Source organism: Nyctereutes procyonoides, unplaced genomic scaffold (genome assembly GCF_905146905.1).
Source record: "Nyctereutes procyonoides isolate TBG_1078 unplaced genomic scaffold, NYPRO_anot_genome, whole genome shotgun sequence".
NCBI classification, from domain to species: Eukaryota; Metazoa; Chordata; class Mammalia; order Carnivora; family Canidae; genus Nyctereutes; species Nyctereutes procyonoides.
In genome coordinates, this window is record NW_026575140.1 from 78,329,955 (window position 1) to 78,356,639 (window position 26,685).

At 44.1% G+C, this 26,685-nt stretch overlaps 1 protein-coding gene across 1 annotated transcript in view; it reads right to left on the bottom strand.

The window, feature by feature from the left end:
• CLMP (CXADR like membrane protein) overlaps positions 1-26,685 on the bottom strand; it is a 98,274-nt gene that overhangs the window by 2,666 nt on the left and 68,923 nt on the right. The window contains 4 exon segments of the mRNA XM_055305165.1: positions 115-237; positions 1,053-1,220; positions 1,915-2,116; positions 17,871-18,028. Coding sequence (XP_055161140.1) covers positions 115-237; positions 1,053-1,220; positions 1,915-2,116; positions 17,871-18,028 — 651 coding nt within the window.

Genomic DNA, 26,685 nt, shown 5'->3' on the forward strand with positions numbered 1-26,685 from the left:
GTGTCCTTCTGGAAATAAAAGCTTTTACCCTGACCTTACTCTTATTTCTGATTAAAAGTGTTTTTACACGGAACTATCAATGCAAAGGCGAGAACAAGCCCTTGGGATACTTACACCGTACAGTCACTCGCACCACACAGCTTTCCTTCCCAGCCTCATTGCCTGCTGTACACTGGTAGAGCCCAGAGGAGGACATGGTGAGATTGTGCAGCAGAACGCGTCCAGGGTTATTGTAGTCTACAAAGCAGAAGGAATGATTGTAATCCCCTTAGTGACAAGGTCTCTGTTTATTGTTTACTTTATTGCATCATTGACCTAAGATTCTCAAATACTGTTTGGTAAGAATGAGATGATAGATTTTTTCAGAATGTGGAAAAAAAGGTGAACATTCTTTTAAACTGCACATCCTCTGAATACCTACCATTTATATCTACATGGATGGAACTGGAGGGTGTATGCTGAGTGAAATTAAGTCAATTGGAGAAAGACAATTATCATGAGGTCTCAGTCATACGTGTGGAATATAAGAAATAGTGAAAGGGACCATAAGTGAAAGGAGGGAAACTGAGTGGGGAAAGTTAGAGAGGAAGACAAACCATGAGAGACTCCTAACTCTGGGAAACAAACAAAGGGGTGTGGAAGGGGAGGTGGGCGGGGGATGAGGTGACTAGGTGACGGGCACTGAGGAGGGCACTCGATGGGATGAGCACTTGTTGTCATGCTATATGTTGGCAAATTGAACTTAAATAAAATTTAAGAAGAGTCTTACAAAAAAGTCGCACATCCTCAAGAGTTACAAAAGACTGTGAACGGGTAAGGGATAGTGAACACAATAATTAGATATCATGGGTATGTGGTACATCTCCCCCTCACTTCTTTTGCCACTTTTATGTGCCATTTGAGGGAAGAAAAGGTGGATGAAAAAATAGAAGCTCAAAGAGGTTCAGCAGTGTGTTCAAGGTCACTGGTAAGTTGCTGACAAAACCAGATTTAGAACCCATGGCTAGAGTACCATTCTGTTGCCTCAGCAGACTGGTGGAAGGATGACCTACCAATCCTAGACTTGGGAGGGAGATGCTCATCCTCTCCCTCCTTCTCCCGGATCCGCTGCCAGTAATACACGATGGGCTTTGTGCCAGAGGCTGACTCACACTGCAGAGTCACGTCACTTCCTTCTGTCAGCTCTCCTTCCAACTCACATTTGGGCTTTGATGGTCTCACTGGCGAAAAGAAAAAGCTTCAAGGATTGCCAAACACCAGATTCAGTGGAAGAGCTATGTGGTGTTGAGTTGTTTCTCTAGCCATCTGTTATGGTCAACTTCTGAGTGGGGGGATTCAGTGACCTTTTGCTACGTAACCATGCTTTATGCCACCCCCAGAAGTACACCCACCTCCATCCCCTGCACACACACACACCCAATTCCAGCTGCTTCCAGTGGCGCTACTGTAATTTTCAGAGGCTGCCCTAGAAACTCCCTCGTCACTTCTCAAAGAAGACACTGTTATTTAATTGGAAATTTTAGGACAGTTGAGTGTGATTTTACTAATACTGAAACAGGGATAGAAGTCCACTAACTTGGAAGCAATTAAATACAACTTAGTAGCTCTTGCTGCCAGAAACGGAGTTGAATCGTATTTGAGAGATGTCAGGTAAATATAAGAATATCACTTAAACATTAGAGGAGATTTAAATTTTGAAAATGGTCTACGATGGAAAATTGTGATTATTCTTCTTCTTTTATTATGTATAGAATATAGAACATACTTCTTCCCAGGGAACTGGACTAGGTGATCTCTGACTGCATAATACAGGGTATTAAACAAAGTTATGTACCACCATGATGCATTTGGCTATTCCTCGCAGAGACCTTATTAATTAGATGGAGGCATTTACCTTGGAACACTCTAGCTTACCTAAGACTTTTAAGATGACATGGCTCCACACATAGCGCCCTGAATTCTTCACCTTGCAGCTGTACCGCCCCTCATCACTGGGCTTCAGAGGCTCAATCTGCAGGGAAGCATCTCCTGCCAGGAAATTGGAAGCAAAGGCCACTCGGCCCTTCTGTTCCTCAGTCAAGTTACTGTAGACATGACGGCTGGAGTAAGTGATCACCTGTGGAATAGACCAAGTGGCTCTCAGCCTTCATCTTTTGATTATGTCAAGATAAGGAAAGGGAATACTGCTAATGGAACAAAGCAGTCAAGCCCAGGGCTGATTCTCAGGGTCAAGAGACCTCTGATCTAAATAAAGTTAAAAGCAAAATATGTTTGGGCCTTGCTTCTTCCCAAGCTAACACCTCTTATTTGTGTAGCATTTTAATTACATAGCAGTAACCATTTCATTAAATGCTCAGAAGCACTTCATTTTATAGGTAAGGAATTTTACATTTGAATTACATGTTCAATCAAGTTCACATAACAGTCATGGAAGGAAGGGAATGCACAATAAAGGCATATAATGGTATGAAGAGTTGGCTGTGAGACTTGGTAGAAAAGGATAGGGAGGAGGGAGGAGACTTCCCTTTCCCCTGCATACCTTTTTTTTTTTTTGAGAGAGAGAGAGAGTGAGAGACAGCACAAGTGGGCTCTACACCCAGCCCAGCGTAGAGACCAACACAGGGTTCAATCCCCCCACCTTGAGATCATGACCTGAGCCAAAATCAAGAGTTGGACACTCAACCGGCTGAACCACCCAGGGCACCCCTCCCCTGCGTACCCTTTCTGACGTTTTTAATTTCTTATCACCTGCATGTGACCTATTCAAAATACACTACATTCCTTTTGCTCAGCACTTTTACATCTAGTTTATTTTTCACATAATGTTTTTGCAAGTTAAGTAATTCCTCCCCTTCTCTGTGGTTTCACTTCCTGTGATGTCAGTTACCCAGGGTCTGGAAGCAGATGATCCTCCTTCTGCCATACTGTCAAAAGGCCAATAGTAGTCTAACACTGTATCACAGTGCCGTGTCATTCCCCTGACTGTCTCATTGCAGAGGCACTGTATCATCTCACATCATCATAAGAAGAGTGGGTATGGTACAATAGGATTTTGAAAGGAGAGAAAAACCGCATTCACAGAACATTTAAATTATTATCATTAATTTTTTACTGTGCCTAATTTATAAATTAAACATTACCATTGATGTATATGTATAGGAAGAAACATATATAGGATCGTATATAAGATTTGGTACTATTCATGGTTACAGGTATCCAGGGGAGGGGGAGGTTGGAACATACCCTGCACAGATAGGAGGGGAATACTGTAGTCATTATCCCCATTTCACAGATAAATAGCATAACTGGGATTTGAAAATAACCATCTTAAACCATTTAGTTCATTGTCCTGGTATACCAGTTACCTCTCTCCCACTTCCTGTGGCCATCTGCATTCATTTCACTGCTAATTAAGTACTCTTCCAAAAGTTTGGAAATGAAGGTGGGAAAGTGACACTGTAAAATCCACCTGCTTTGTTCTTACAAAAGTTTAGAGCCCAGCCAAAGGGACTGGAGGAGTTAAAGAATAGAAGTCAATGCTTAAAATTTGAGTCTGATACTGAGGACTTCATTATTGGGCTTTCCTTTGCGGGGCTTCACTGCCAACTAGTAAGAGGAAGTCGGGGGAGAAAATTACATCCCTTCCTACCACAAAATACACATGAGCATCATGTCTTTATTTTTCCAGGTAGAGACACCAAAGTCTAAAAATCCGGGGGTGGCTGGTTGCTCAATGGGTAGAGCATGCGACTCTTGATCCTGAGGGTTGTAAATTCAAGCACCACATTGGGCATTGAGCCTACTTAAAAAATCATAATAATCTTAAATTTTAGTGAAATTTCATCTGCCTGCATCACAGCTGATAGTTCTTGAATCCTTTCCTGGTTCTGTTTGTCCATCACCTCGGTAGGTCCTGTCAGTCACAAAAACCATGCTGATCTAGTCCACCAAGACTTCAAGCTATACTTCAGCTTTGCCCTTTCTGCCACTCAGTGTATTCTTAAACTCATTTTATTTTTTTAAAAGATTTTATTTATTTATTTGAAAACTCATTTGATTTTAAGTGTCAGCAGACATGAGGCTACTCAGATGAGTAAAACCCTCTTCCTGTCTTCAAGTAATTTATCATCTAATGGGATTAACAAGTAGAGAAGTATAAACATAGAAAAAGGATTAATTACTTGAAATAGTATCAGGGAGCAATGTCCCAGAAAAGTTGGAGGCATTTGTGCTAGGCTTTGAAAGATAAGCAGACTAAATGAGAGATAATGGAGTCAGGGAGAAGAGGGCTGCAGGGAGCATTCCAGATACATGCAAGGGCACTAAAAACAGGCATGCAAGCATACAGGAGTCTCCTCAGCACATTTCTGGCTGCAGCTGTTCAAACTGGTTGCATCAACTCAAGTCAACCCCATCCTCAATCATGTGACACCCTGCAACCATACATCAAATGCTTTCCTGACAATATTTGAGGCCATCCAATAAAATGCCCAACAATTCTCTCTCCGTTATATCAAAACTCTTCAGTAGAATCCGTTTGCCATCACCACCTTTCTGAAAAATGTGTTTTTTCCTTTCTCTGCATGCTCTTTTTCATCAGCAAATATTTATTGAGCTCACATTCCAGGGTACTGTGCCAGATGCCGGAAAAGAAGCAGGAATAAGACAGCTCCTACATTGAGGACCTCACAGTCTTGGGGTGGGTGGGAGTGGGGGATGAATATGGAGGTGGGGGAAAAGTAAGAGAAAAATAAAAGACACTGTAGCTGATAATAAGTTTAAGACATTTTCAGATTTCAGCTTTGCCCACTTATTTCAACCAGCACCACTACTGTGATAATTCTCATATCTTTATCTCTATCCCAACATAGTTTTGACCTCCAGTTTCATATTTCCAACTGCCTAGCTGCTGTGTATTTCTGCCCTCTCCAGTCTACCTTACATAACTATATAAGTGAATGCCAAGTTAATACATCAGCTCTTTTCCAGCTCAAAACCCTACAGTGGCTTCCTGCCACTTCTGAATGATGGCCAGATTCAGTCTCTAGTCCTCACAGTGACTTTTACATTACCTTCCCAGTCTCTTTTCCTCTTTTGTCCACCTCCCATACCTGGGTACCATCAGATAATACTGTTTCCCCTTCTTTAATATGATTCATGCTTTCTTGTACTCAGTGACTCTGCCCACTGCATTTTTCCATGGAGAAACTCTCTTTCTTCATCTTTCCACGTGAAGAATTCCTATTTATTCTTTCAGGGCACCTGGGTAGTTCAGTCGGTTAAGCATCCAACTCTTGAGTTTGGCTCAGGTCATGATCTTAGGGTAATGGGACACAGCTCTGCATTGGGCTCTCCACTCAGTGGAATAGTCTGCTTGAGATTCTCTCCCTCTGCCCCTCACCCCACTCACATCCTTTCCCTCTCTCTCTCTCTCTCTCTCAAATAAATAATTTTTTTAAAGGAATGCCCTTTCATTCTTTAAAATCCAAAATCAGTGTTAATTTCTCATGAAACCCTCCATGATGACACTCAAATGGCTTTTTTTTTTCTCTCACCCATAGCATCTCCTTGTAGCATTTTTATGTGAGGAGAAATGGTGAAAGACTTGGATTCATAGGTTGCTAGATCCCCTTCCTATAATGCTCAGTGTTGTCCAGAAATCTATGGGGCCATTCTGGTTTTATATGTCTATTGCCCTTAATGATCTTGGCTAGGCTATGTTGCAAGTCTGCAATCCTTTCTTTCTTTTCTTTTCTTTCTATCTTTCTTTCTTTCTTTAAGATTTTATTTATTTATTCATGAGAGACAGAGAGAGAGAGAGAGAGAGGCAGAGACACAGGCAGAGGGAGAAGCAGGCTCCATGCAGGGAGCCCGACAGGGAACTCGATCCTGGGACTCCAGGATCACGCCCTGGGCCAAAGGCAGGTGCTGAACCTCTGAGCCACCCAGGGATTCCCTGCAATCCTTTCTTGAATACACATTTACTGAAGATTACTGAAAACATACTCTGTGCTTAGCACTGTGCTAGAGATGATACCAATACAAAGAAAACTGTTCTATGAAAGTGTTGAGGACCAGGACATTAAACCCCAGAATATGCCACTTTGCATGTGCATAAGAATTAATTTCAGGGGCTCCTTGGTGGCTCAATGGATTAAGTGTCTGCCTTCGGCTCAGGTCATGATGGAGCTCCACCACATCAATGCTGCTCAGCAGGGAGTCTGCTTCTCCATTCCCTCTGCCCCTCCACCCTGGTTGTGCTCTCTGTCTCTCTCACTCTCTCTGTCTCTTAAATAAATAAAATGTTACAAAAAATTAATTTCAAATGCTGAAGGCATTTGAATTCCTAAAGTCCCTTGACTTAAAAGCAGGGCCTTCCAAAACAATTTAAGTGTCGTAAATCCCCTCCTGAGAATGACTCTAATCTTCTCTTCTGGGAGACCAGAACTCTACACCACACCCAGACAGACAAGGTCACAAGCTAACATGTCTCCCATCTGTTCTTCAAAGGGCCTGTTTATCTTCTTCAAAAGTCATTTGTTTTTCCCTAAGTGTCCTTCTTCCTCCTCCCTTTCCCCTACTAAGTTGGGTATATAGCCCAAATACTAGCCACCCCTTGGAGTTACTCATTTGTGGGTTCTTACTCCCACATGTTACGTACATGGTATACAGAAGTTGATAAACTTGTTTTTCTCCTGTTAATCTGTCCCTTTGTTGTACACCCAAAACAACATGTCAATTATATCTCAGCAAAAAATTTTTAAAAATTTTTAAAGATTTTAAAAATTTATTTATTCATGAGAGACACAAAGAAAGGGGGGGGGGCAGAGTCACAGACAGAGGGAGAAGCAGGCTCCATGCAGAGGGCCTGATGTGGGACTCGATCCAGGGACTCCAGGATCACCCCCGGGGCTGAAGGCAGTGCTAAACCACTGAGCCACCTGGGTTGCCCTAAAATATTTTTTTTTTTAAGAGAGAAAACCAACCAACCAACCAACCAACAAAAATTGTCTTTTACTGGCCTAATTTACAGTGCCCCAGCTGGAAAACCTAGGAGGGGAAAGGGGAAAAGATTTTTCCCCCCTCTCCTTTAGTTTCAAAGGACAACTTTAAAAAAAAAAAAGTTAAAACTATGGCCTTCACATACATAGAAAATAAGCATATGTCAAAGATTTTATTTAACCCATTAATAAATGATGGAAACAGAAAGATTTTACAACAGGTTCAAATGAGAATCGGAAAATATTTGTAGTCTCTTTTGGACAAAATTCATTTGTATCTCTATCCACAGGAACCACTGAGGTGCTATGGATAGGAAACAGGGATGTCACTATGGGCATTCCACAAGTTAATTTCTATTTCTGTGGAAATTAATCTCATCTCCTGAAAATTTGGAGTCTACGCCTGAAGATGATGGTTGGGAGGGACCTCCCTATGGTATACTATGTGTGCAGGGGTGAAGGCAAGTGTTCAGGCTGGGTTAGGGAGAAACCATTGGTAGGACAGTAAGGGGAATTAGATCCCTTGAAGGCTATTCACTTCTGCTCCCACCCCTTTACTGCTCCCTCCCTCAGCAGGTGGTTTCACAGTTCAACTCTCTGGGTCTCTAAATTAGAATACCTACAGGCCTACTAAGAAGAGCTCGGGGGAGTGTTTCCTTCTGACTAGGATGAGGGGTGATGGAAATGGGAGCTAGCTTCACTGGGACAGCACCACCAGCTGCTTCTAGAGGCTATGATGAACTCTTTGGAGACATTTACAGCAAATTGGTAAGCACGGCCAGTTAGAGAATATTTAGGAAAGAGAATAGAGGGTAGGAGAAGGAGTGATCCACCCACATCCATCCAGAGAGTGAAGGAAAAGCTGAATTTGAATGCTGACCTAAGGAGTCCCAAGATGGGTCATTTATTCAACAAATCCTGAGGCTCCACAATTTGCCAGCACCTGTGGCAGGTGCTTGGAAGATCTCAGTGAACACAGCACTTGAAAATCCCAACCCTTGGGGATCATATGTTCTAGTGGCAGGAAAGACATGAAAGAACACTGGACAATACTGTGAAAATAATAGAGCAGGGAAGGCGGTTGTAGGCCAAGGGGACAGACTGCTATTTAAATGAGGTGGCCAAAGTAGGCCTTACTGGAAGGAGACATAAGGGTTAACACATGAAGGAGACCCAGAATTAGCCCGGGAGCTATGTAGGGGAAGGAGTTGTAGGCAGAGAAAAGAGCCAAGGCAGAGACCCTAAGGTGCAAGTGTGCCTTGGCATGTTTGAGAAAAGGCAAAGAGGCCAGGTAGCTGGAACAGGCCAGGGGAATAGTAAATGAGGTCAGGCAGGGGAGCCACACCCTGCAAGGCCTCTGGTCCATTGTAAAGATGATGGCTTTTGCTCTGCAGGAAGGGGGGGGGGCTATTATAGGATTTTGAGCAGAAGAATATCATGATATGATTTGGTTTTGCGAATAGGCGTAGGAGGCCAAGAATGGAAACAGGAAAACCAGCTAAGAGTCTTTTGGAGTCAGGGCGCCTGGGTGGCTCTGTTGGATAAGTGTCTGCCTTTGACTCAGGTCATGATGTCAGGGTCCTGACTCAGGTCATGATCTCAGGATCCTGGGATGGAGCCTTGTATTAGGCTCCCTGCTCAGCAAGGAGTCTGCTTCTCCCTCTGCCCCTCCCCACCTGTGCTCATGCATTCTCTCTCTCTCTCTCTCTCTCTCTCTCTCAACTAAATTAATAAAATCAGGACGGCTCGGTGGCTCGGTTGTTGAGCGTCCGCCTTTGGCTCAGGGCCGGATCCCAGATTCCCGGGATCCAGTCCCGTATTGGTCCCACTTGCATGGAGCCTGCTTCTCCTCCCTCTGCCTGTGTCCTGGCCTCTCTCTCTCTCTCTGGGTCTCTCATGAATAAGTAAATAAAATATTTAAAAATAAATAAATAAATAAATAAATAAATAAATAAATAAATAAATAAATAAATAAATAAAATCCTTTTAAAAAGAGTCTACTGGAGTCAAGATCCAGGGAACAGATGCACACCGTCTCCAGGGTGGTAGCAGTGGAAGTGAGAAGAGGTGATCAGAGTATTTTGAAGGTTCTCTCACTAAACTAACCACCTTATTTAAATGTGTATTTATGGTATGAGAGAAATAGAGGAGGCCAGGACCACTCTCAGGTTTTTTGCCATTACCCCATGAAAAGAGTGAATGGCTATCAACCAAGAGAGAGGAGAGGGGGCAGAGAAGGTTTGAAGTCAGAGTGTGCAGGGGAATCGGGAGTTTTGTTTTGAACTTACTACATTCGAGAGACCTGTTCGACACCCAAAGGAGTCATGGGGTAAAGCAGTTGCATATAAATGTGTTGGATTTTCAGGGGGAGGCCTGGAAATATGCATTGGGGATTTCTAAGCGTGGAGATGGTATTTAAAGACATGAGACCAGATAAGATCCCTGAGGGCACAAATATAGAGATTTTTAAAAGGAGGGGAAAATAAGGCTTTCCAAATAGTGGGTATCTAAACACAAAGATTAGAATTCATTAAAATACCACCAACCTCAGAGTAAAATTGATGACTGTCCTATCTCTTTAGCTGACTATCCAAGTCCAGCCTTTGCTCACATTCCCAGTCTTGCTCCTGAGAGCAACTCTTCCTCATAAGCTCTCTTTCACAAAGACTCAGTGAGGAAACCCTGAAGCCACCTGCTGAGGAAGGAGGCAGTGGGGAAGTGGGGGCCAGGGGAGCAGCCTTGAAGAGGTCTGATTACACTCATTATCCTACCTATTGAGGATCTCCCCCAAACCCAGCCTGAACACTTGTTCCCCACCCCCACATACCATAGGGAGATCCCAATGGAATGTCATCCTCATGCAGAGGAATATCCCGGAAAGTACAGGAAATACACGATTTCAGTCAAACGTCCAGTGCTTACTCCCAGACAAAAATTTTGTCTTGAATTTCTGCATTCTTTTCAAGAGAAGCTGTAAGTTATGGGGGAGGAGGTGCAGGGAAAGAAAGGGATTTAGCTTTAGGAATTAAGGGTTTAGATCCCAGCTCTGAAATCTGTCTTGGGCAAGGGCTTTCAAAGTCTAAAAGGCATAGAGCTCAAGTTTTCTGGGGCCAAGTTTGAGATCCCATTTTCCTCATGCATTAAAAGAAAATTAGGACAAATCTTAGCTACTGACTTCACAGGCTTCTAGTAAGAATTTTAAGAGCAGAAATCTGCGAAAGGACATCATTCCTTTGCTCGCTAACCATTCAGTGACTACTCTGTGCCAAGCACAGTCCTTGGCTCTGGGCTTAGGAAAATATGCATCAGGCCTCAAAATGAAAATCGATCAACACAATGCAATACTTTCAGGGCAGGGATTTCTGTTTTTATTTAACAAACACGTATGAGGTATTTATTTTGTGCGAAGCACTGTTTTAAATACTTCAAAAGTATTAACCCCTTTCATTGAACAGAAAAAATACCAAGGCAGTGAAAAATTCATAAGATTAAGGAGATTAAGGAGTGGGTCTCCCCAACAAACTGCTTAGACTTAAGGGCATTCTTTTGCTTCATAAATATTTAGAGAGGGCCTTCGATGAGGTGGGAACATAGATCCTACTTTGAAATTGGGGCAGCTGCAGTCTATCCTGCTCAAGTGGGATCATTCTTTTGGACTCTCCTGTGTTCACTGATTCATAACAGCATTTCCCATGGAGACTGGGCATCCCAGGAGAGAGTTCTTAGGGCCAGAGAGAGGTTTCTTTCTTATCCCTTAAACTGCAACCAGCTTCCGGTTCCAGGGTGTGGCCAGTGATGTGGAGAACAAAGGCAAAAGAAATGTAGATAAAATTAAATCTCCTTACAACTTGGAGCCGGGGACAAAGACTTGAGACCCGCAGAGTAAGACATTCCTCCAGCAACTCACTACTGTCTTAATGGTAATAACTTGCTAGAGGCTGAAAAGCAACCTTAGCTTGATAATAGCCAGATCTCCAGGATCCTGTTAAGTCTTTAACATGAAAATCCTTTCGGAAACCTTTATCTCTGACCCTCCCCATCTGAAAGTATACAATCGGGGCCCCTGGGTGGCTCCCCACAGGGAGCCTGCTTCTCCCTCTGCCTGTGTCTCTGCCTCTCTCTGTGTGTCCCTCATGAATAAATAAATAAAATCTTTAAAAAAATAAAAAAATTAAAGTATACAGTCAATCGCTCCTCACAATCCCAGGGTCCTATCCCTGTGCTTTAATAAAAACCACCTTTTTTTTTGCACCGAAAAACATATCAAGAATTATTATTATTTTTTAAGTAGTCTCCATGCCCCGCATGGAGCCCCAAGTTCTCTCTTGACTGCTCACTCCAGGACCGCACATCACATCCTATCAGCCAGCACCACGTCTGAGGAATTTCTTTGTCCTACACCTCACTGCTTTTTGTTTTTCTCCCAATCAGATAAAACCTATTAACTCTGACCCAGAAAAAAAAAAAAAAAGGTACATATTATTTTGCAAATAATTTGATAGGGTTCCTAGCATCCAGTTAGGGCTCTGTGCTTTAGAGACTCAGACCAGGAAGAGCCAGGGTCCCAGCCCTTCTGATACAGTAACTTGTTTGTTTTTAAAAGTTTGCAGGATGTTCATGGCCATACATCCTGTTTCTTGTGTATAACGGCTAGGTTTCTTGGGGCGGTGGAAGGAGCTGCCAGAGAAATGCCAACTCACTGGGACAACAGGGAGAGGAGGAAATACATTAGCAACAGAAAAAAAACAAAAACAAAAACAAAAAAACCTGGAAGCTTTAGAGCTTACGTGCTCTTAAGACTGAAAGTGGGAGACTGATGTTTTGAGGTAGGACAAGTAAGATGGGAATGCCTAACAGGTACTCAACTAAGGTTACTTTCTTTCTGACTTTTTCATATTACATCCCAGGTTCATAATCTCTATGAGGAAGTTAGTCTGCTTCCTAGGAAGAATGAAGAGATTCTAAACCTAGAAATCAGTAAAAAGCTGGGGATTTGTTTTTAAATTTTTATCTTAAGTAAACTATGCCACACATGGGGCTCAAACTCACAAGTTCAGAGATCAAGCGTCGCATGATCTACCGACTGAGCCAGCCAGGCATCCTAAAAGTCAGGTCATTTTTTAGGAATTTGGGGGTTTTGTAGGATTTGGGAAGTTGATGAACCTTTTTAGTCTAGGGGATTTCTTTCTTGTTCATGTTAATATTTGGATTAACACCAGGAAATACTTTTGTTTTGAAAGCCACACTTGACGTTGGAGAGACTTAGTAGGTGTGGTCCACGGTAGACTCTGGCTGCTTTATGTATACTACACTAGGAGCTTTCAAACTTTGAACAGACTCACATCAAGAAATACTTTTTCCAGGACACCTGGGTGGCTCAGTTGTTGAGCATCTGCCTTCTTCAGCTCAGGTCCTGATCCCGGGATCCTGGGATCAAGTCCCGCATCAGCCTCCCCAGAGGGAGCCTGCTTCTGCCTCTGCCTGTGTCTCTGCCTCTGTGTCTCTCATGAATAAATAAATAAAAGCTTAAAAAAAAAAAAAAAAAACCTTTTCCACCATGACCCAGCACACACAGAGTTTACACATACAACTAAGCATAAATTTCATGAAATAGCATATGTGCAATACACTCTGATATTTTCCGGTCTGTGTTAAAAAAAAAAAAAAAAGTCTGCTGGCTTAGAAACCATTACTGGGTCCTGATATTGAAAAACGCTGCACCAGGACACAGTGATTGCCAGTGAGCTGGCAGGGAAGTCAACCGGTTTACATTCAAATGGGAGCCCCTCTGCTCTGCACCTTTGGTCTGTTAATTAACCTTTCCAGGGATCCCTGGATCCCATATCGGGCTCCCGGTGCATGGAGCCTGCTTCTCCCTCTGCCTGTGTCTCTGCCTCTCTCTCTCTCTCTCTGTGTGTGACTATCATAAATAAATAAATTAAAAAAAAATTAAAAATAAATAAATACAGAGACCTTTAAAAAAAAAAAAAAAACCTTTCCAAACCTCAAGTTCCTCAATTGTAAAATGGGGGTAAGCCACTTCATAGAGTTTTTGTGGGAATGAGATAGTAAGGACTCAAGATCACTTTTAGTAGGCTGGTTCTAGGTTCGTGAGAGCCCTTAAGATTACCAAAACTGTCCAGCCCAATATTCAGAGAATATTAGTCATTTCATATATTTGTGTGTGTGTGTGTGTGTGTGTGTGTGTGTGTGTGTGTTTAAGATTTTATTTATTTAGAGGCACCTGGGTGGCTCAGTGGTTGAGCATCTGCCTTTGGCTCAGATCGTGATCCCGGGATCCTGGGATCAAGTCCTACATCAGGCTCTCCATAGGGAGCCTGCTTTTCCCTCTGCCTACGTCTCTGCTTCTCTCTCTGTGTGTCTCTCATGAGTAAATAAATACAATTTTTTTTAAAGATTTTATTTCTTTACTCATGAGAGACACACACACACACAGAGAGAGAGGCAGAGACACAGGCAGAGGGAAAAGCAGGCTCCATGCAGGGAGCCCGAGGTGGGACTGGATCCAGGGTCTCCAGGATCATGCCCTGGGCTGAAGGCGGGGCTAAATCGCTGAGTCACCCGGGCTGCCTTTTTTTTTTTTCTTTTTCAAAGATTTTACATTTCTTTTTTTTTTTTTAAATATTTTATTTATTCATAAGATACACAGAGAGAGGGAGAGAGAGGCAGAGACACAGGCAGAGGGAGAAGCAGGCTCCATGCACCGGGAGCCCGACGTGGGATTCGATCCCGGGTCTCCAGGATCGCGCCCTGGGCCAAAGGCAGGCGCCAAACCGCTGCGCCACCCAGGGATCCCAGATTTTACATTTCATATATTTGCATAGCAAAGCTGCCTGAAAACCTGCATCTGCTTTCTATCACCTGGGCACACTGTGGACTCAAGCTCAGCCCTCTGAAGGTGGCACCTAAGGCCAGCGCAGCCTGGACTATGCCTCATCTTTGCTCTCAGTCCTTACATCTCTGAATAGCCTTGTACCCAAACTCCATGTCCCTTGATTCTGAACAACACCCTCTGATGTGCCTTTGCCTTGGATCATGCAGCCTTCTCCTTTTGAGATGCCTCTCTTTTATTTTTGCTTAAACAACACCTGCACAGGCCTCAGGCTCAAGCTCAAGCAAGCTCAAGTTCAAGGGCTACCTTCTATGTATTATAGCTTTTCCTGGGTCCCTGTGTAGAATCACTGACTTCCTCCTGCGAGCCTCAGCCCTTTGGACTTATCTCCACCACAGCACTTAATGCATTGAGGCAGAACTGACTCCCGAGTGCTTTTCTCCTTTTCCCCCCAAATCCTGTCCCATTATTTAATGAAGAAAAAAGGGTGGGAGGATGGGGGGGGGCGGGTGGAAAGACAACTAAGGAAAGTATTTAACATCTTTGGAAAGCAGACATTGTACAACTCCAAAATAATCTTACTATAATTAAATAGCCATTACCTGATATGAACATTTCACACCCACTTAGGACACAGGCTGGGGCTCAGTTACAGCCTTGGAATTTGGCGCAGTTTTTTTCAGACATACACTGGATATCAGATACGTGTGTGTCTCTTTGTTTTAGTTGTGGCTTTAATTCTAGAAAATGTGGAGCTGAGACTAAGCCCTTGTTGGGGTGTGATGGGAGAACGGTGAACATAAATTTAATCCTTTCGCAAACAAACAAATATGAAGTGTATGAATTACAGCTGTTGTGACGCTGTGTGTCTTAGGACTTTCCTGATGGACCTGTTCATGACGTGGTTTGAAAGACAGGAGGACGAGGCCAGACAATTTGTTAAGACCTGATGGAACAGACGGAACAGCTCAGCTTTCTGGCAGTTGCTCTGTTGTGCCAGGGCCCTGCGTGGCAATCATGCAACCGCCTTGAACAGAAATGCATGGAGCCCCCCCCCCCCCCGCCTCTGCTTTTAATCAGTATTTTTCTTTTCTTTAAAATATTTTATTGTGGCACCTGGGTGGCTCAGTGATTGAGCATCTGCCTTTGGCTCAGGGTGTGATCCGAGGGTCCTGGGACCGAGCCCCACATCAGGTTACTCGAAGTATGCCTGCTTTTCCCTCTGCCTGTGTCTCTGCCTCTCTCTGTACCTCTCATGAATAAATAAATAAAATCTTTAAGAAAAAGTTTGTTATTTTGTTTTAATTACTGAATGGCTTTGCACTGTAAGCTACAGGAAGGTAGGGGCTTTGTAGCCCAGTGCCTATCTTGGCATACAGTAAGTGCTAAATAAATCCACATGCTCTGAATGACTGCATAAACGGTGACACTTTGGAGTATTAACTGAAGACAAGTCGGGGAACTGTGGCTGCTTAAAGCCCTATCAGTTGCCTGCTTTAATCAGCAATGAACTTTTCTTTTTTTTTTTTTTAAGATTTTATTTATTTATTCATGAGAGACACAGAGAGAGAGAGAGGCAGAGGGAGAAGCAGGTTCCATGCAGGGAGCCCCACGTGGGACTCGATCTCAGGTCTCCAGGATCACGCCCTGAGCCAAAGGCAGCACTAAACCACTGAGCCACCCGGGCTGCCCAGCAATGAACTTCTAAGCCTTATATTCACTTGGTTACATAAACAAGCAACTCTTTTTTTTCTTTAGTTTAAATGAAAACACTTGGGGGAAGTTAGATGAGTGGAGTCATTCTTTTTAAACTTTTGTAAAAGGAACACAGCTCTTATTTCCTCATTCAGAACAGACAGTATCATGTCTACGATTGACTAAGAATCTGCTGGAAGAAATACGCTCAGTTTAAGGTGACCTTGCCCTACAGAGAACAGAGTCTCAGGATGACGTACTAGGAGAACAAAATGACAAGCAGTATCAAAATGATAAAGTGATGTAGGAGCTGAAATCCAACAATGATCCTGGATTTTATTTTAGTGAAAACTTTAGCTTCTTCCAGCACAGAACCATCATATGAAATCAGGAGTACAGACAAAGAAGAAGAAAGGATAACCTTTCACTTTGTAGTAGGGCAAGAGGTAAAGTTCTGAAAAGGAAAAAAAGTCTAAAGTCAGCTTTTCCCTGGGTTATTTTATGTGATTTTGTTTAAATCACAAAACTTTCAACCAAAAGTTTTGTTTTATTTTTAGGTTTTATTTTATTTTTTAAAAGATTTTATTTATTTATGTATTTATGAGAGACACAGAGAGAAAGGCAGAGACACAGGCAGAGAGAGAAGCAGGTTCCATGCAGGGAGCCCAATGCAGCACTCGATCCCAGGACCCTGGGATCAGGGCCTGAGCCAAAGGCAGATGCTCAACCACTGAGCCACCCAGGTGCCCATAGATTTTATTTATTTATTTATTTATTTATTTATTTATTTATTTATTTATTTATTTATTTATTTTAAATTTAAATTTTTTTATTTATTTATGATAGTCACATACACACAGAGAGAGAGAGAGGCAGAGACAGGCAGAGGGAGAAGCAGGCTCCATGCACTGGGGGCCCGATGTGGGACTCGATTCCGGGTCTCCAGGATCGCGCCCTGGGCCAAAGGCAGGCGCCAAACCGCTGTGCCACCCAGGGATCCCTAGATTTTATTTTTTAAAACAATCTCTACACCCAACATGGGGCTTGAACTCACAACCCTGAGATCAAGAGTGGCATGCCCCACCAATTAAGCCAGCCAGGTGCCCACACCCAAAAGTGGGGAAATGGAATGAGAAGAGTTGTGCTAGAAAAGCCAGGCTGAGGAAAGCTACAGTGGCTGAATGCAGCCAAGGCAGACAGATAATACAGTAGCTACTTACTTCTCACTCTCCATAGACACCAGCCTCTTGGATCATTGGGAGCAAAGCACTGCAAATTCTGTTCACACTGCCCAAAAGCCCATAAGCACCAATGGACCTCCCCATCCTGAGCACATAAGACCCAGGGCCAGATCCTTCATTTTCCAATTCGAGAACCAGCATTAATTCTTTCACTGGCCAATTATATATGTGTTAAACATTTCTAGTCATGTCCTGCATCATATGTTTCATCATATTACACAATCTCAGAGCTTGAAAGTCATGAATTTGTGCAAAGCTGCAAACAAGCAGGTGGTAATGGCTTCAGAGGAGGAAGAGGAGCAGGTTTCCAAGTATAGGTTTGGGGTTCTGGCCACTGGGTTAGGGTATCAAGCTACTGCATGCTAGCTCCCTTCTTAGGAAAGACACTAAGAGTACAGATTTCCTCTCTGAACAACTGATAGGTGGCTTTCTTGCTTGCCCAAAGAACACAGAATCTCTTATCTTTAAGACCCAAATACCTTTCCTTGTTTATCATTTTTGTCTCTAGAGTCTTTCAACAATAAGCCAGATGAAAGAGCACTTCTTTCTTTCTTTCTTTCTTTCTTTCTTTCTTTCTTTCTTTCTTTCTTTCTTTCTTTCTTTCTTTCTTTTTAAAGATTTTATTTATTTATTTATGAGAGACACACACAGAGAGAGTCAGAGATGCAGGCAGAGGGAGAAGCAGGCTCCCTACAGGAAACGTGACGTAGGACTCGATCCCGGGTCTCCAGGATCAGGCCCTGGGCCGAAGGCGGTGCTAAACTGCTGAGCCACCTGGGCTGCCCATCTTTTTTTTTTTTTTTTAAGATTTTATTTATTTATTCATGAGAAACACAGAGAGAGAAGCAGGCTCCCTGTGGTAAGCCTGATGCAGAACTCGATCCCAGGACCCCAGGATCACGCCCTGAGCTGAAGGCAGATGCTCAACCACTGAGCCGCCCAGTTGCCCCTGAAAGAGCAATTCTAGCTCTTTCCAACTCAACAAAAAACTGGACACTGAGGAAAGACAGCCATAGGAGGATGAGGGGAAGAGCAGGGGTAGAGGACGGAAGGCAGGGCTCGGGCCAGTTGTATACTTACCACTTTCTGGTTCCCTTCATTATCAGTCAGCAGCCATTCAATATCCAGGGTATCTTTTTCTGGAAGCCCCAGTTGATGGTGACAGGGCAAAGTGACCTTTTCTTCAGCCACTCTCTTGATCTCGGTGTGAGTCCCCAGGGTTCCAACATAGTAGGAAACTGGAAGAGGAGAGCCTCTAATGAGTAATGCAGAAAATGGATAGCAATGTGTAGGAAGCAAACATTACAACTAATAATTCCTAGGTGTTCCTGTAGGCAAGGGGCAAATCATGGTGTTGGAAGAATCCTAGACCGCAGGTACCAGAAGTCCTGGAATCTCGCACTGATTGGCTCCTCCATTAACTGAACTCATTTATTTTCTGTAGCCCCCCCGAATTATACTCTTACTGATGTCTATCTTTCCTTCCTTATTGTGTTTTTATGAATGATGAAAGCACTCAGGTCAACAACTGTTTTTTTGTTTTTTTTTAACTTTCTCTCCCTTACCAGTAGAGACTTCCAAAAGGACAGAAACTAAAGGAAAGGCAGGGGTTGGCATCCTCCTGAGAAAGACTCCAGATATCACTTCACTCCTTGAGAGTCACCGTAGAGACAGGCTGCCCCAGGATGCCTCAGGGAACAAGTGGGACCTTATAGGCTGTTCCTGCTTCCCTTAGGGACACTCATTCTCTTTTCCCCCAACTTCTGTCTTCCATTCTCTATAGTTTCATCTCACATGGCTTCAAAATATGAAGCAACCCCTCCTGTCCAAAATGAAATTCCAAATTACCACATTTGGATGCTGTCCCTCCACCCATCCAGGATCCCTTTGGCCAATGGGATTTCAGAGTCACTTCTGGCTTTCTTTATCTCTGATTTTCACCTTGTTCCAGGAACGGTATCCTGTCAGCAACTCTAGGCTCCCAGCTCACCCTCTCTCCTCCCTATCGATTTTGGACATTGTTGATTATGAAACCCACAGTGTTAAATAACCTCACTTGGATTCAAGGTCTGATGTGTCCTGCATCAAGATGTGCTTTAAGTTCCTCCTTTGTCTCCTTACACAGGATAAAGAAGCTCAGTGGGAAAAGTGGTCTCTTTCTAGCCATTCACAATGTTCTAGTGCTACATTCACAAGGTAACAGAATCATACAGCCTACACGCTGGAACAGCCCCAAGGGTCAGGGCTTCTGGTGACGTCCCCTCTCCTGGGGAGCACTCACTCTGCCATGTCAGAGGGTCTTAAGCACTAAAGATCAAGAAACATGACCAACAGAAGCACATAAACTACCTCTCGTATTCCCTGTTCATTTCCCAAGATAGATTAGCAGTAAATCTGTTGGGAAGGAAAAGGGCCTGAAAGGAGGAAGAAGGGAACAGGGGCGACTGTAGTTCCCTCTAAACCGGGGTGCAGATTGGGTTGACATTGCAGGGTTGGATCTTCAGAGGCACCCACCCTACGAGAAGCAGCAGGTGGATTCCCAAGCTCTGTGGCAAAGAAAGGGGACCACAGAAATCTGTGGGGCATAGAAAGGGCTTGCAGAACCAACAGGACAAGACCCTCGTGGGGCCTTACTGACATTCCCAATAAAGTTCCTGTTATCTCTGTTTAAAACTTAAAACTGCAATGAGAGTGGCCACGATTTAATGAGTCCGTTGTGTGGTCTGGCTGTATACTGAGCACTTAACCGTAGGAAGAAAGGGTGATTACCCAAATCTATGGATGAAACAGAAGGGGCAGCTTAGCAATTTGCTCAAGATCATACAGCTAGGCAATGACAGATCGGGGGCTCAACCCCAGATCTGCCTCCCTGCAAAGCTCAGACTCTAACAGTCATGCTCTGCTGCTTCTGTCCTATGTCTTATGTGGCTTCCTGGACCTGCTCCTGTTCTCCCATTAGCCTGTAAGCTCCCGGAGATTCCCCCATTAACCACTACATCCCCGTAGCACCCAGCCCAGAGTCCCTCACACTGTAGGTGCTTAACAAACAGTTGTTGGATTGACTTCAATTTAACCCGTGTACTCATTTCACCCATAAGCAAACTGAGAGCCAGGGATAAATGAGTTGCCCTGAGGTCCTACAACTCCTTCAAAGACAGAATAACCCATACAAGATCCATCCTCCCCCGTCCCCATAAAGCAGCTATGCGACAGCAGGGAGAGCAGCCAGTGTGCATTGCACTAAGCTAAGTTGTAAGAAGGAGCTGTCCCCTCCAGCTTCTCCCCCTGCCCCCTTTCCACCGGGCACAACAATGATCAGAGAAAACCAGCCTCCCATGCCCCTGGCAAAGCTGAGAACCCAGCAGCAATTTGGCGCATACAGTGGGCTCTATACATTAAATAAATAAATGCAAAGAAACAGCTATGAAAGTTGCTGATTTGAGCCACTAGAGGGAATCAAAGGCTCAGATTTGCTTGACGTCCCCAAAGGAAAGGAACACAGTGGTGGGTGGTGTGCTTTGCCAGAGTGCCAAGTTCTATTTATACCATAACCAGAATTAAATACAGGAGTGCAGGGAGAGGGCCGCCCAGTGAATACAGATGACTTTCCCGAAGCAGAGAAACTCGAGATCAGAGTACATTCACCTGTGGAGAACCTCAGCTTCCCAGACTTCAGGGGTCTCTGGGATCCCTGCAAATTTCACAAATTCCTCCTTCTGTGTTTTGCCTCCCCGCCACATCTGTGATGTGCAGCCTAAGCAGACAGGGCCCTGGGTTCTGTATAGAAATCTCAGGCTTGGGGATGGGCAAGGCTGCCAAGCACAAGTGTCTGCGGCCCGGTGTGTGAGTGCGCAGAGCCAGCCCTGGGCTCCCAGGCATTGAAAGGTTCCTCTTCGTTAGACTGTTAGGGAACACCTGGGTGGCTCAGCGGTTGAGCCTCTGCCTTTGGCTCAGGGTGTGATCCCAGAGTCCTGGGATCGAGTCCCGAATCAGGCACCCTGCAGGGGGCCTGCTTCTCCCTCTGCCAATGTCTCTGCCTCTCTCTCATGGCCTGTCATGATTAAATAGATAAAATAAATAAAATCTTAGAAAAAGAAAGAAAGAGAGAGAGAGAGAAGGACTGTTACAAGATCATCAAAATTTAATTTAATTTGGTAGGAAACTGAGAATTTAAAAGTTAAGTCACACTGATGTGGGAAACAAAGGCAGAAGGAAATATAGATAAAATTAAATGTCCTAATCACCGGCAGCCCACTGACAAATACTTGAGGCAGGCGGAGTATAATGTTCTTTCAGGAAGCTCCCAGCCTTCTCAATGTGAACGCCTTGCTAGAGGGAAAAACAACCTTGGCTCGACCAGAGCAAGGCCTCTGGTATCCTGTGTGGGCTTTAGCATCTGAAGATCCTCTTCAAACTTCCCTGATGGTTGCTTTACCCAACTTCAAAGTAGATCATCAGCTGCCCCTCACAATCCCGGGCCAGCAGGGAGCTGCAGCCCTTTCTGCCCTTGGGTCCTGCCCTCGGTCCTGTCCCCGGGCTTTAAAAAAAAACCACCATTTTGCCCCAAAGATGTCTCAAGAATTCTTTCTTGGCCGTGAACTCTGGACCCCACCAAGCCTCACCTACATTCTAAACCTACATCAACAGGGCTGGCGCTGGTGGAAGCAGACCGCAAGTAGGCAAATGCAGCTGATTCTGGAACAATGCAGGGTTAGGGGCATCACCCCCCCCACCCTAGTCCCAAGTCCATATGTGACTTTTGACTCCCCCAAAACTTAACACTGTGGACAGGAAACTTTACATAACATAACATAATGTAGCCAGTCCACACATAGACTGTACGTTATGTGTACTATATACTTTTTGTAATAAAGTCAGCTAGAGAAAACATTAAGAATATCTTGCGGAAGAGAAAACACAGGCACACTAGTGTACTGTAAGAGCTCCACGCATAAGTGCAGCCACACAAGCCAAGCCTGTGTTGTTAAAGAGTCAACTGAAGTCTCCACTGGGTCTCTGGGATGCTCCGGGCACTTGATGGTGAGGGGAGGTGCTAGAAGGTAGCAGTGGTGCGAATATTGTACATGTGGCAAAATTCATCCCTGGAAGGCTCACCTCAGGCTCTCCCTAAGGAAAGGAGTCTCCTACAACTCAGGCACTTAACACAGGCTCTTGAGAGCTCGAGCTTGGGACAATGACCCTCGCTGAGCCTTACTGTTCTCATCTGCAAAATGGGGATTAAAGGACACCCTGACATAAGGCACCCAGCGCAGGGATGGCACATAGGGCATTCGTTTCCTCCTAAAATGTCAGTTCCCTTCCCCTGCTTTTCTCCACTAGCAGAAGGGTTGTTTTATTTTCTCAGATGATGACTGCCTACATTCAACTAAGATTAAAGATTTTATTCTCTAAAGGATATTTATATTTACCAAAGATTCTCTTGAGCCTTTAAGACCTTCAAAGGTGGGGGCGGGGGGGAAGACCTTCAAAGGGATGGGGCAGGGATAACTTTTTGTTTTTCTGTGTATACTTTTATATAACTGAGGGAAATAAGACACATATTTTGAAGATGAGTCTATTGGGAAGATAACAGTACATTTTATTTTATTTATTTTTTTCAAGATTTCATTTTTATTTTTTTAAAGATTTTATTTATTTATTCATGAGAGAGAGAGAGAGAGGCAGAGACCAAGGCAGAGAGAGAAGCAGGCCCCATGCAGGGAGCCCCATGTGGGACTCAATCCTGGGACTCCAGGATCACACCCTGGGCAGAGTGCAGGCCCAAACTGCTGAGCCACTCAGGGATCTCTCAAGATTTTATTTTTAAGCAATCTCTACACCCAACTTGGGGCTTGAGCTCATAACCCTGAGATTAAGAGTCATATGATCTACTGTCTAAGCCTGCCAAGTGCCCCAATAATAGTAAATTTTGGGCAGCCCTGGTGGCTCAGTGGTTTAGCGCCACCTTTAGCCCAGGGCGTGACCTTGGAGACCTAGGATGGAGTCTCATGTTGGGCTCCCTGTGAGGAGCCTGCTTCTCCCTCTGCCTGTGTCTCTGCCTCTCTTTCTCTCTGTGTCTCTCATGAATAAATAAATAAAATCTTTAAAAAAAAAAAAAGGAGGCTTCTATACCAAAAGACTATTCCATTCACATCAAAACATTTATAATCAAAGCCTCTTAAAAATGTTATGCTCAGAGAGCTAACATTCTTTCTGCTGTCAGGGAGATGTTTTGGATAATCCATTCAAGAAAGTCCACTTAGTCCAGCTAAACGAAGCCTATATAGGCTTCATATACTGTGTTTCCATCACATATGGGGACCATATTTCTGGATCGGCCTGTGCCAGTTTGAGCAGACCCGGCAAGAGCAAGGACTTGGCAAATTTTCTCAGATGACTCCACCAGAGCTGCTGGTACCCATCTTGCTTTCACGGATGCAAGGAGGCAAAAGGCCAGGATAACTTTTAATAGAACCAGGATGCTGCATTTAAAATATCTACTCCTTCTTTCTCTAACAGAGAATTCTTCTGTTTCTTAAATACTTACTGATGCCTAAAGGACACAAGTTGCCCTAGATCTCAAGTTAAGTCTGCATGCTTACAGTCCGTCCAAAGGATGGGTCCTCCAGCACTGCCATCCTCAACGTTGACATTCAACATTCTCTGGGGCCTTCATCTAAGAGAGGCCACAGTCCTTGGTGCACAGGTCAACAATGGGTAGCTTTTGTTTTTTTTTCTTTTTTAGATATTCTTTATTTTTGAGAGAAAGAGCGAGCACAAGCAGGAGGAGAGGCAAAGGGAGAGGGAGAACCTCAAGCAGACTCCCTACTGAGTGCAGAGCCCAACACAGGACTTGATCCCACAACCCTGAGATCACAACCTGAGCCGAAGTCAGATGGTTAACTGACTGAACCACCCAAGGGTCCCTAGGTCGGTTCTTTTCCTTAAGAATTGGTTTGTTGGGATCCCTGGGTGGCGCAGCAGTTTGGCGCCTGCCTTTGACCCAGGGCGTGATCCTGGAGACCCGGGATCGAATCCCACATCGGGCTCCCGGTGCATGGAGCCTATGGAGCCTGCTTCTCCCTCTGCCTGTGTCTCTGCCTCTCTCTCTCTCTCTCTCTCTCTCTCACTATCATAAATAAAAAAAAATTAAAAAAAAAAGAATTGGTTTGTTTACCAGGGTGTGTACACATGCAGTTTGTGAGTACCAGAGTTAGAGAGCCATGGTAGTTACTACCTCGTGTCAGGTATAGGAGCTGTGCCATCACACTGTGTAATGTACAGGGGAGCCCCCACCAATGGCCCATCCAGATGTGCAAGCACCTCCTTCCACTCGGCAATTGAACTTTTCTTAGTGGACCTGGTCACTTAGCTGAATGGGAAGAGAATTTCCTTGTGTTTCCCTTTACATATTTCGGAAAGCCTCCAGAGAATCACAGTTACTGAATGTCTGTCAGAAAAATAAAAAGGACTTTGGATATTTTTTAAAAAGATTTTATTTATTTAGTTGAGAGAGAAACAGAGATAGTGAGTGGGAGGGAGAGAGAGAGAGAATCTGAGGCAGACTCCTCGCTGAGTGCAGAGGCCAACCCGGGGCTCGATCCCATGACCGCAAGACCATGACCTGAGTTGAAACCAAGAATCAGATGCTTAACTGACTGACTGAGTCACCCAGGTGCCCCAGACTTTGGATATTTTTAAATCAATGTCTCTCATTTTACAGATCAAGAAACTGAGGCTTAGAAGAAATGACTCACCCTAAGGCCTCCTGACTTTTAGACTAATGACATACATAAAATTCTGTAGGGGTGGGATGTGTGTGTGTGTGTGTGTGTGTGTGTGTGTGCACCTTCCTGACTATTTCTGGAACACAGAGTGCAATTCAAGAGTTGGCATGATGCAGGAGACGGAGCATAAACTTTGGAGTCAAATCAACAGAAATTTTAAGTAGTGCCCATTAGTCCAGTTAATTTCCTGACCACTCTGGGTCTTTTTTTCTTCCCTGTGAAATGAAGAGAAAAAAACATCAGCCAGGGAAGACTGTCGTAGGATTATACATGATGTATGTAAAGCATGTAGCACTGACACCTGCACACAGGCCTACTCAACACATGGCAATTATTATTCTTCATAGTTGTACATACTGTACTTCCAAAGACAAGGCAAACCAGAAGAGCATATGCTGAAGAGGTGAAACAGGAGGGTGAGGAGTTTGGAAGTCATTTTGCTTGATAACTGTTAATATTTGGCCATATTTGCTTCATCTCTCTATTTTTTGCTGCACTGGTTGAAATTAAGTCACAGATAGCATGACTTTTAAACCTCTAAGTGTTTCACCAAGGACCTCCTAAAACTCAGGGCATTCTTCTACACAACCATAACATATTACCGCACCAGTTAACAATATTGTATGGAAGGTCATTTTCTTTTTTTCTTTTTTTCTTTTATTTTTTCATTTTCTTTTTTAAAAGATTTTTTATGGCTTTGGGTGGCTCCATCAGTTAAGCATCTGCCTTCAGCTCAGGCGGTGATCTCAGGGTCCTAGGATCATCGAGTCCCACGTCAGGCTCCCTGCTCAGTGAGGACCCTGCTTCTCCCTCTCCCCTCTGCTCATCTATTCCTCTCTCTCAAATAAAATTTTTGAAAAAATTAATTAAAATGAAAACTAAAAAATTACGAAGACTTTTTATTTTTAAGCAATCTTTACATCTCACATGGGGCTCAAACTTATCACCCTGAGATCAAGAGTCACATGCTCTACTGACTGCGCCAGCCAGGTGCCCCTGGAAGATCATTTCTGACAAGACTGGCTAAGGAAGTGGAACTGACCTAGTTCTAGAAAGGCAGACATGCATTCCTGCACGGACCCGAGGCAGCTGTAGGGGAAAGTGAACAGTAGGCAGCACTGTCTTCTCTTGTCCCCTCCTTCAGGCCCCCTCACTGTGAACTAGGGATGTTTCTCTTCTATACATTTTGCTTTCTCAACCCCATACCCAGCCCAACCCCAGAGTCCCTTGGGCCAGCCCCCTTTTTGAAATCTTAGGAAAAGGAAAACCACATTCACTGTGAGCTGTTAGGCAACTAATGTTCTAATGTCTTCTCAAATACAAACATGTCTTTGATGTTTAGAGACAGCCTACAGCTAACACAGTGAGGCTTGCAGGTTAGCAGCATAATTTCAGACATCTGGGAATCAGTGTGGTGCCTTCTGGTCACCCCACCCCACCCCCAGGGGGAAGTATTTGTTCCTGGAGTCCCTAAAATTAGTAGTGCGTGTATGCAAGGACTGAGGTGGCAGCCTGAGAGGTGGGCTTCAGTGTGTGGCCCCCAGCCAGATATTAGGCTTCCTCCCCTCCCCAGTCTGTGGGTTGGGGAGAGAAGGCTGGGGAAGGAGGGAAGAAGAAAGAGAAGAGGAAGATGGAGTGGGGGAGGGGTGGATGAAAGAGGAGAAGAAATAGAGGCGCTCCTGGCAGGATTTATAGGGGAAGAGGGCAAGTGAGAGCCTTGCACTGGAGAAGACAGTTGAGGTCTTCAGACTAGACCTGGCCTGATGACAAATGATCAAGTCACCTCCCCTCCCCCTCTGTGACAACTGTCTAGTATGTACATTGTTTGTATTTATCCACATTAAAAAACTCTATTAAGGTGCACCTGGGTGGCTTAGTGATTGGGCGTCTGCCTTCTGCTCAGGTCGTGTTCCTGGGATCCTGGGATAGAGTCTTGCATCAGACTCCCCAGGGGAAGCCTACTTCTCCCTTTGCCTATGTCTCTGCCTCTCTCTCTGTGTTGAATGAATGAATGAATGAATGAATGAATGAATAAATAAATAAATAAATAAATATCTTAAAAAACAACAACAACTCCACTAAGATCTTCCCCTGGTCTAGCACTGGGA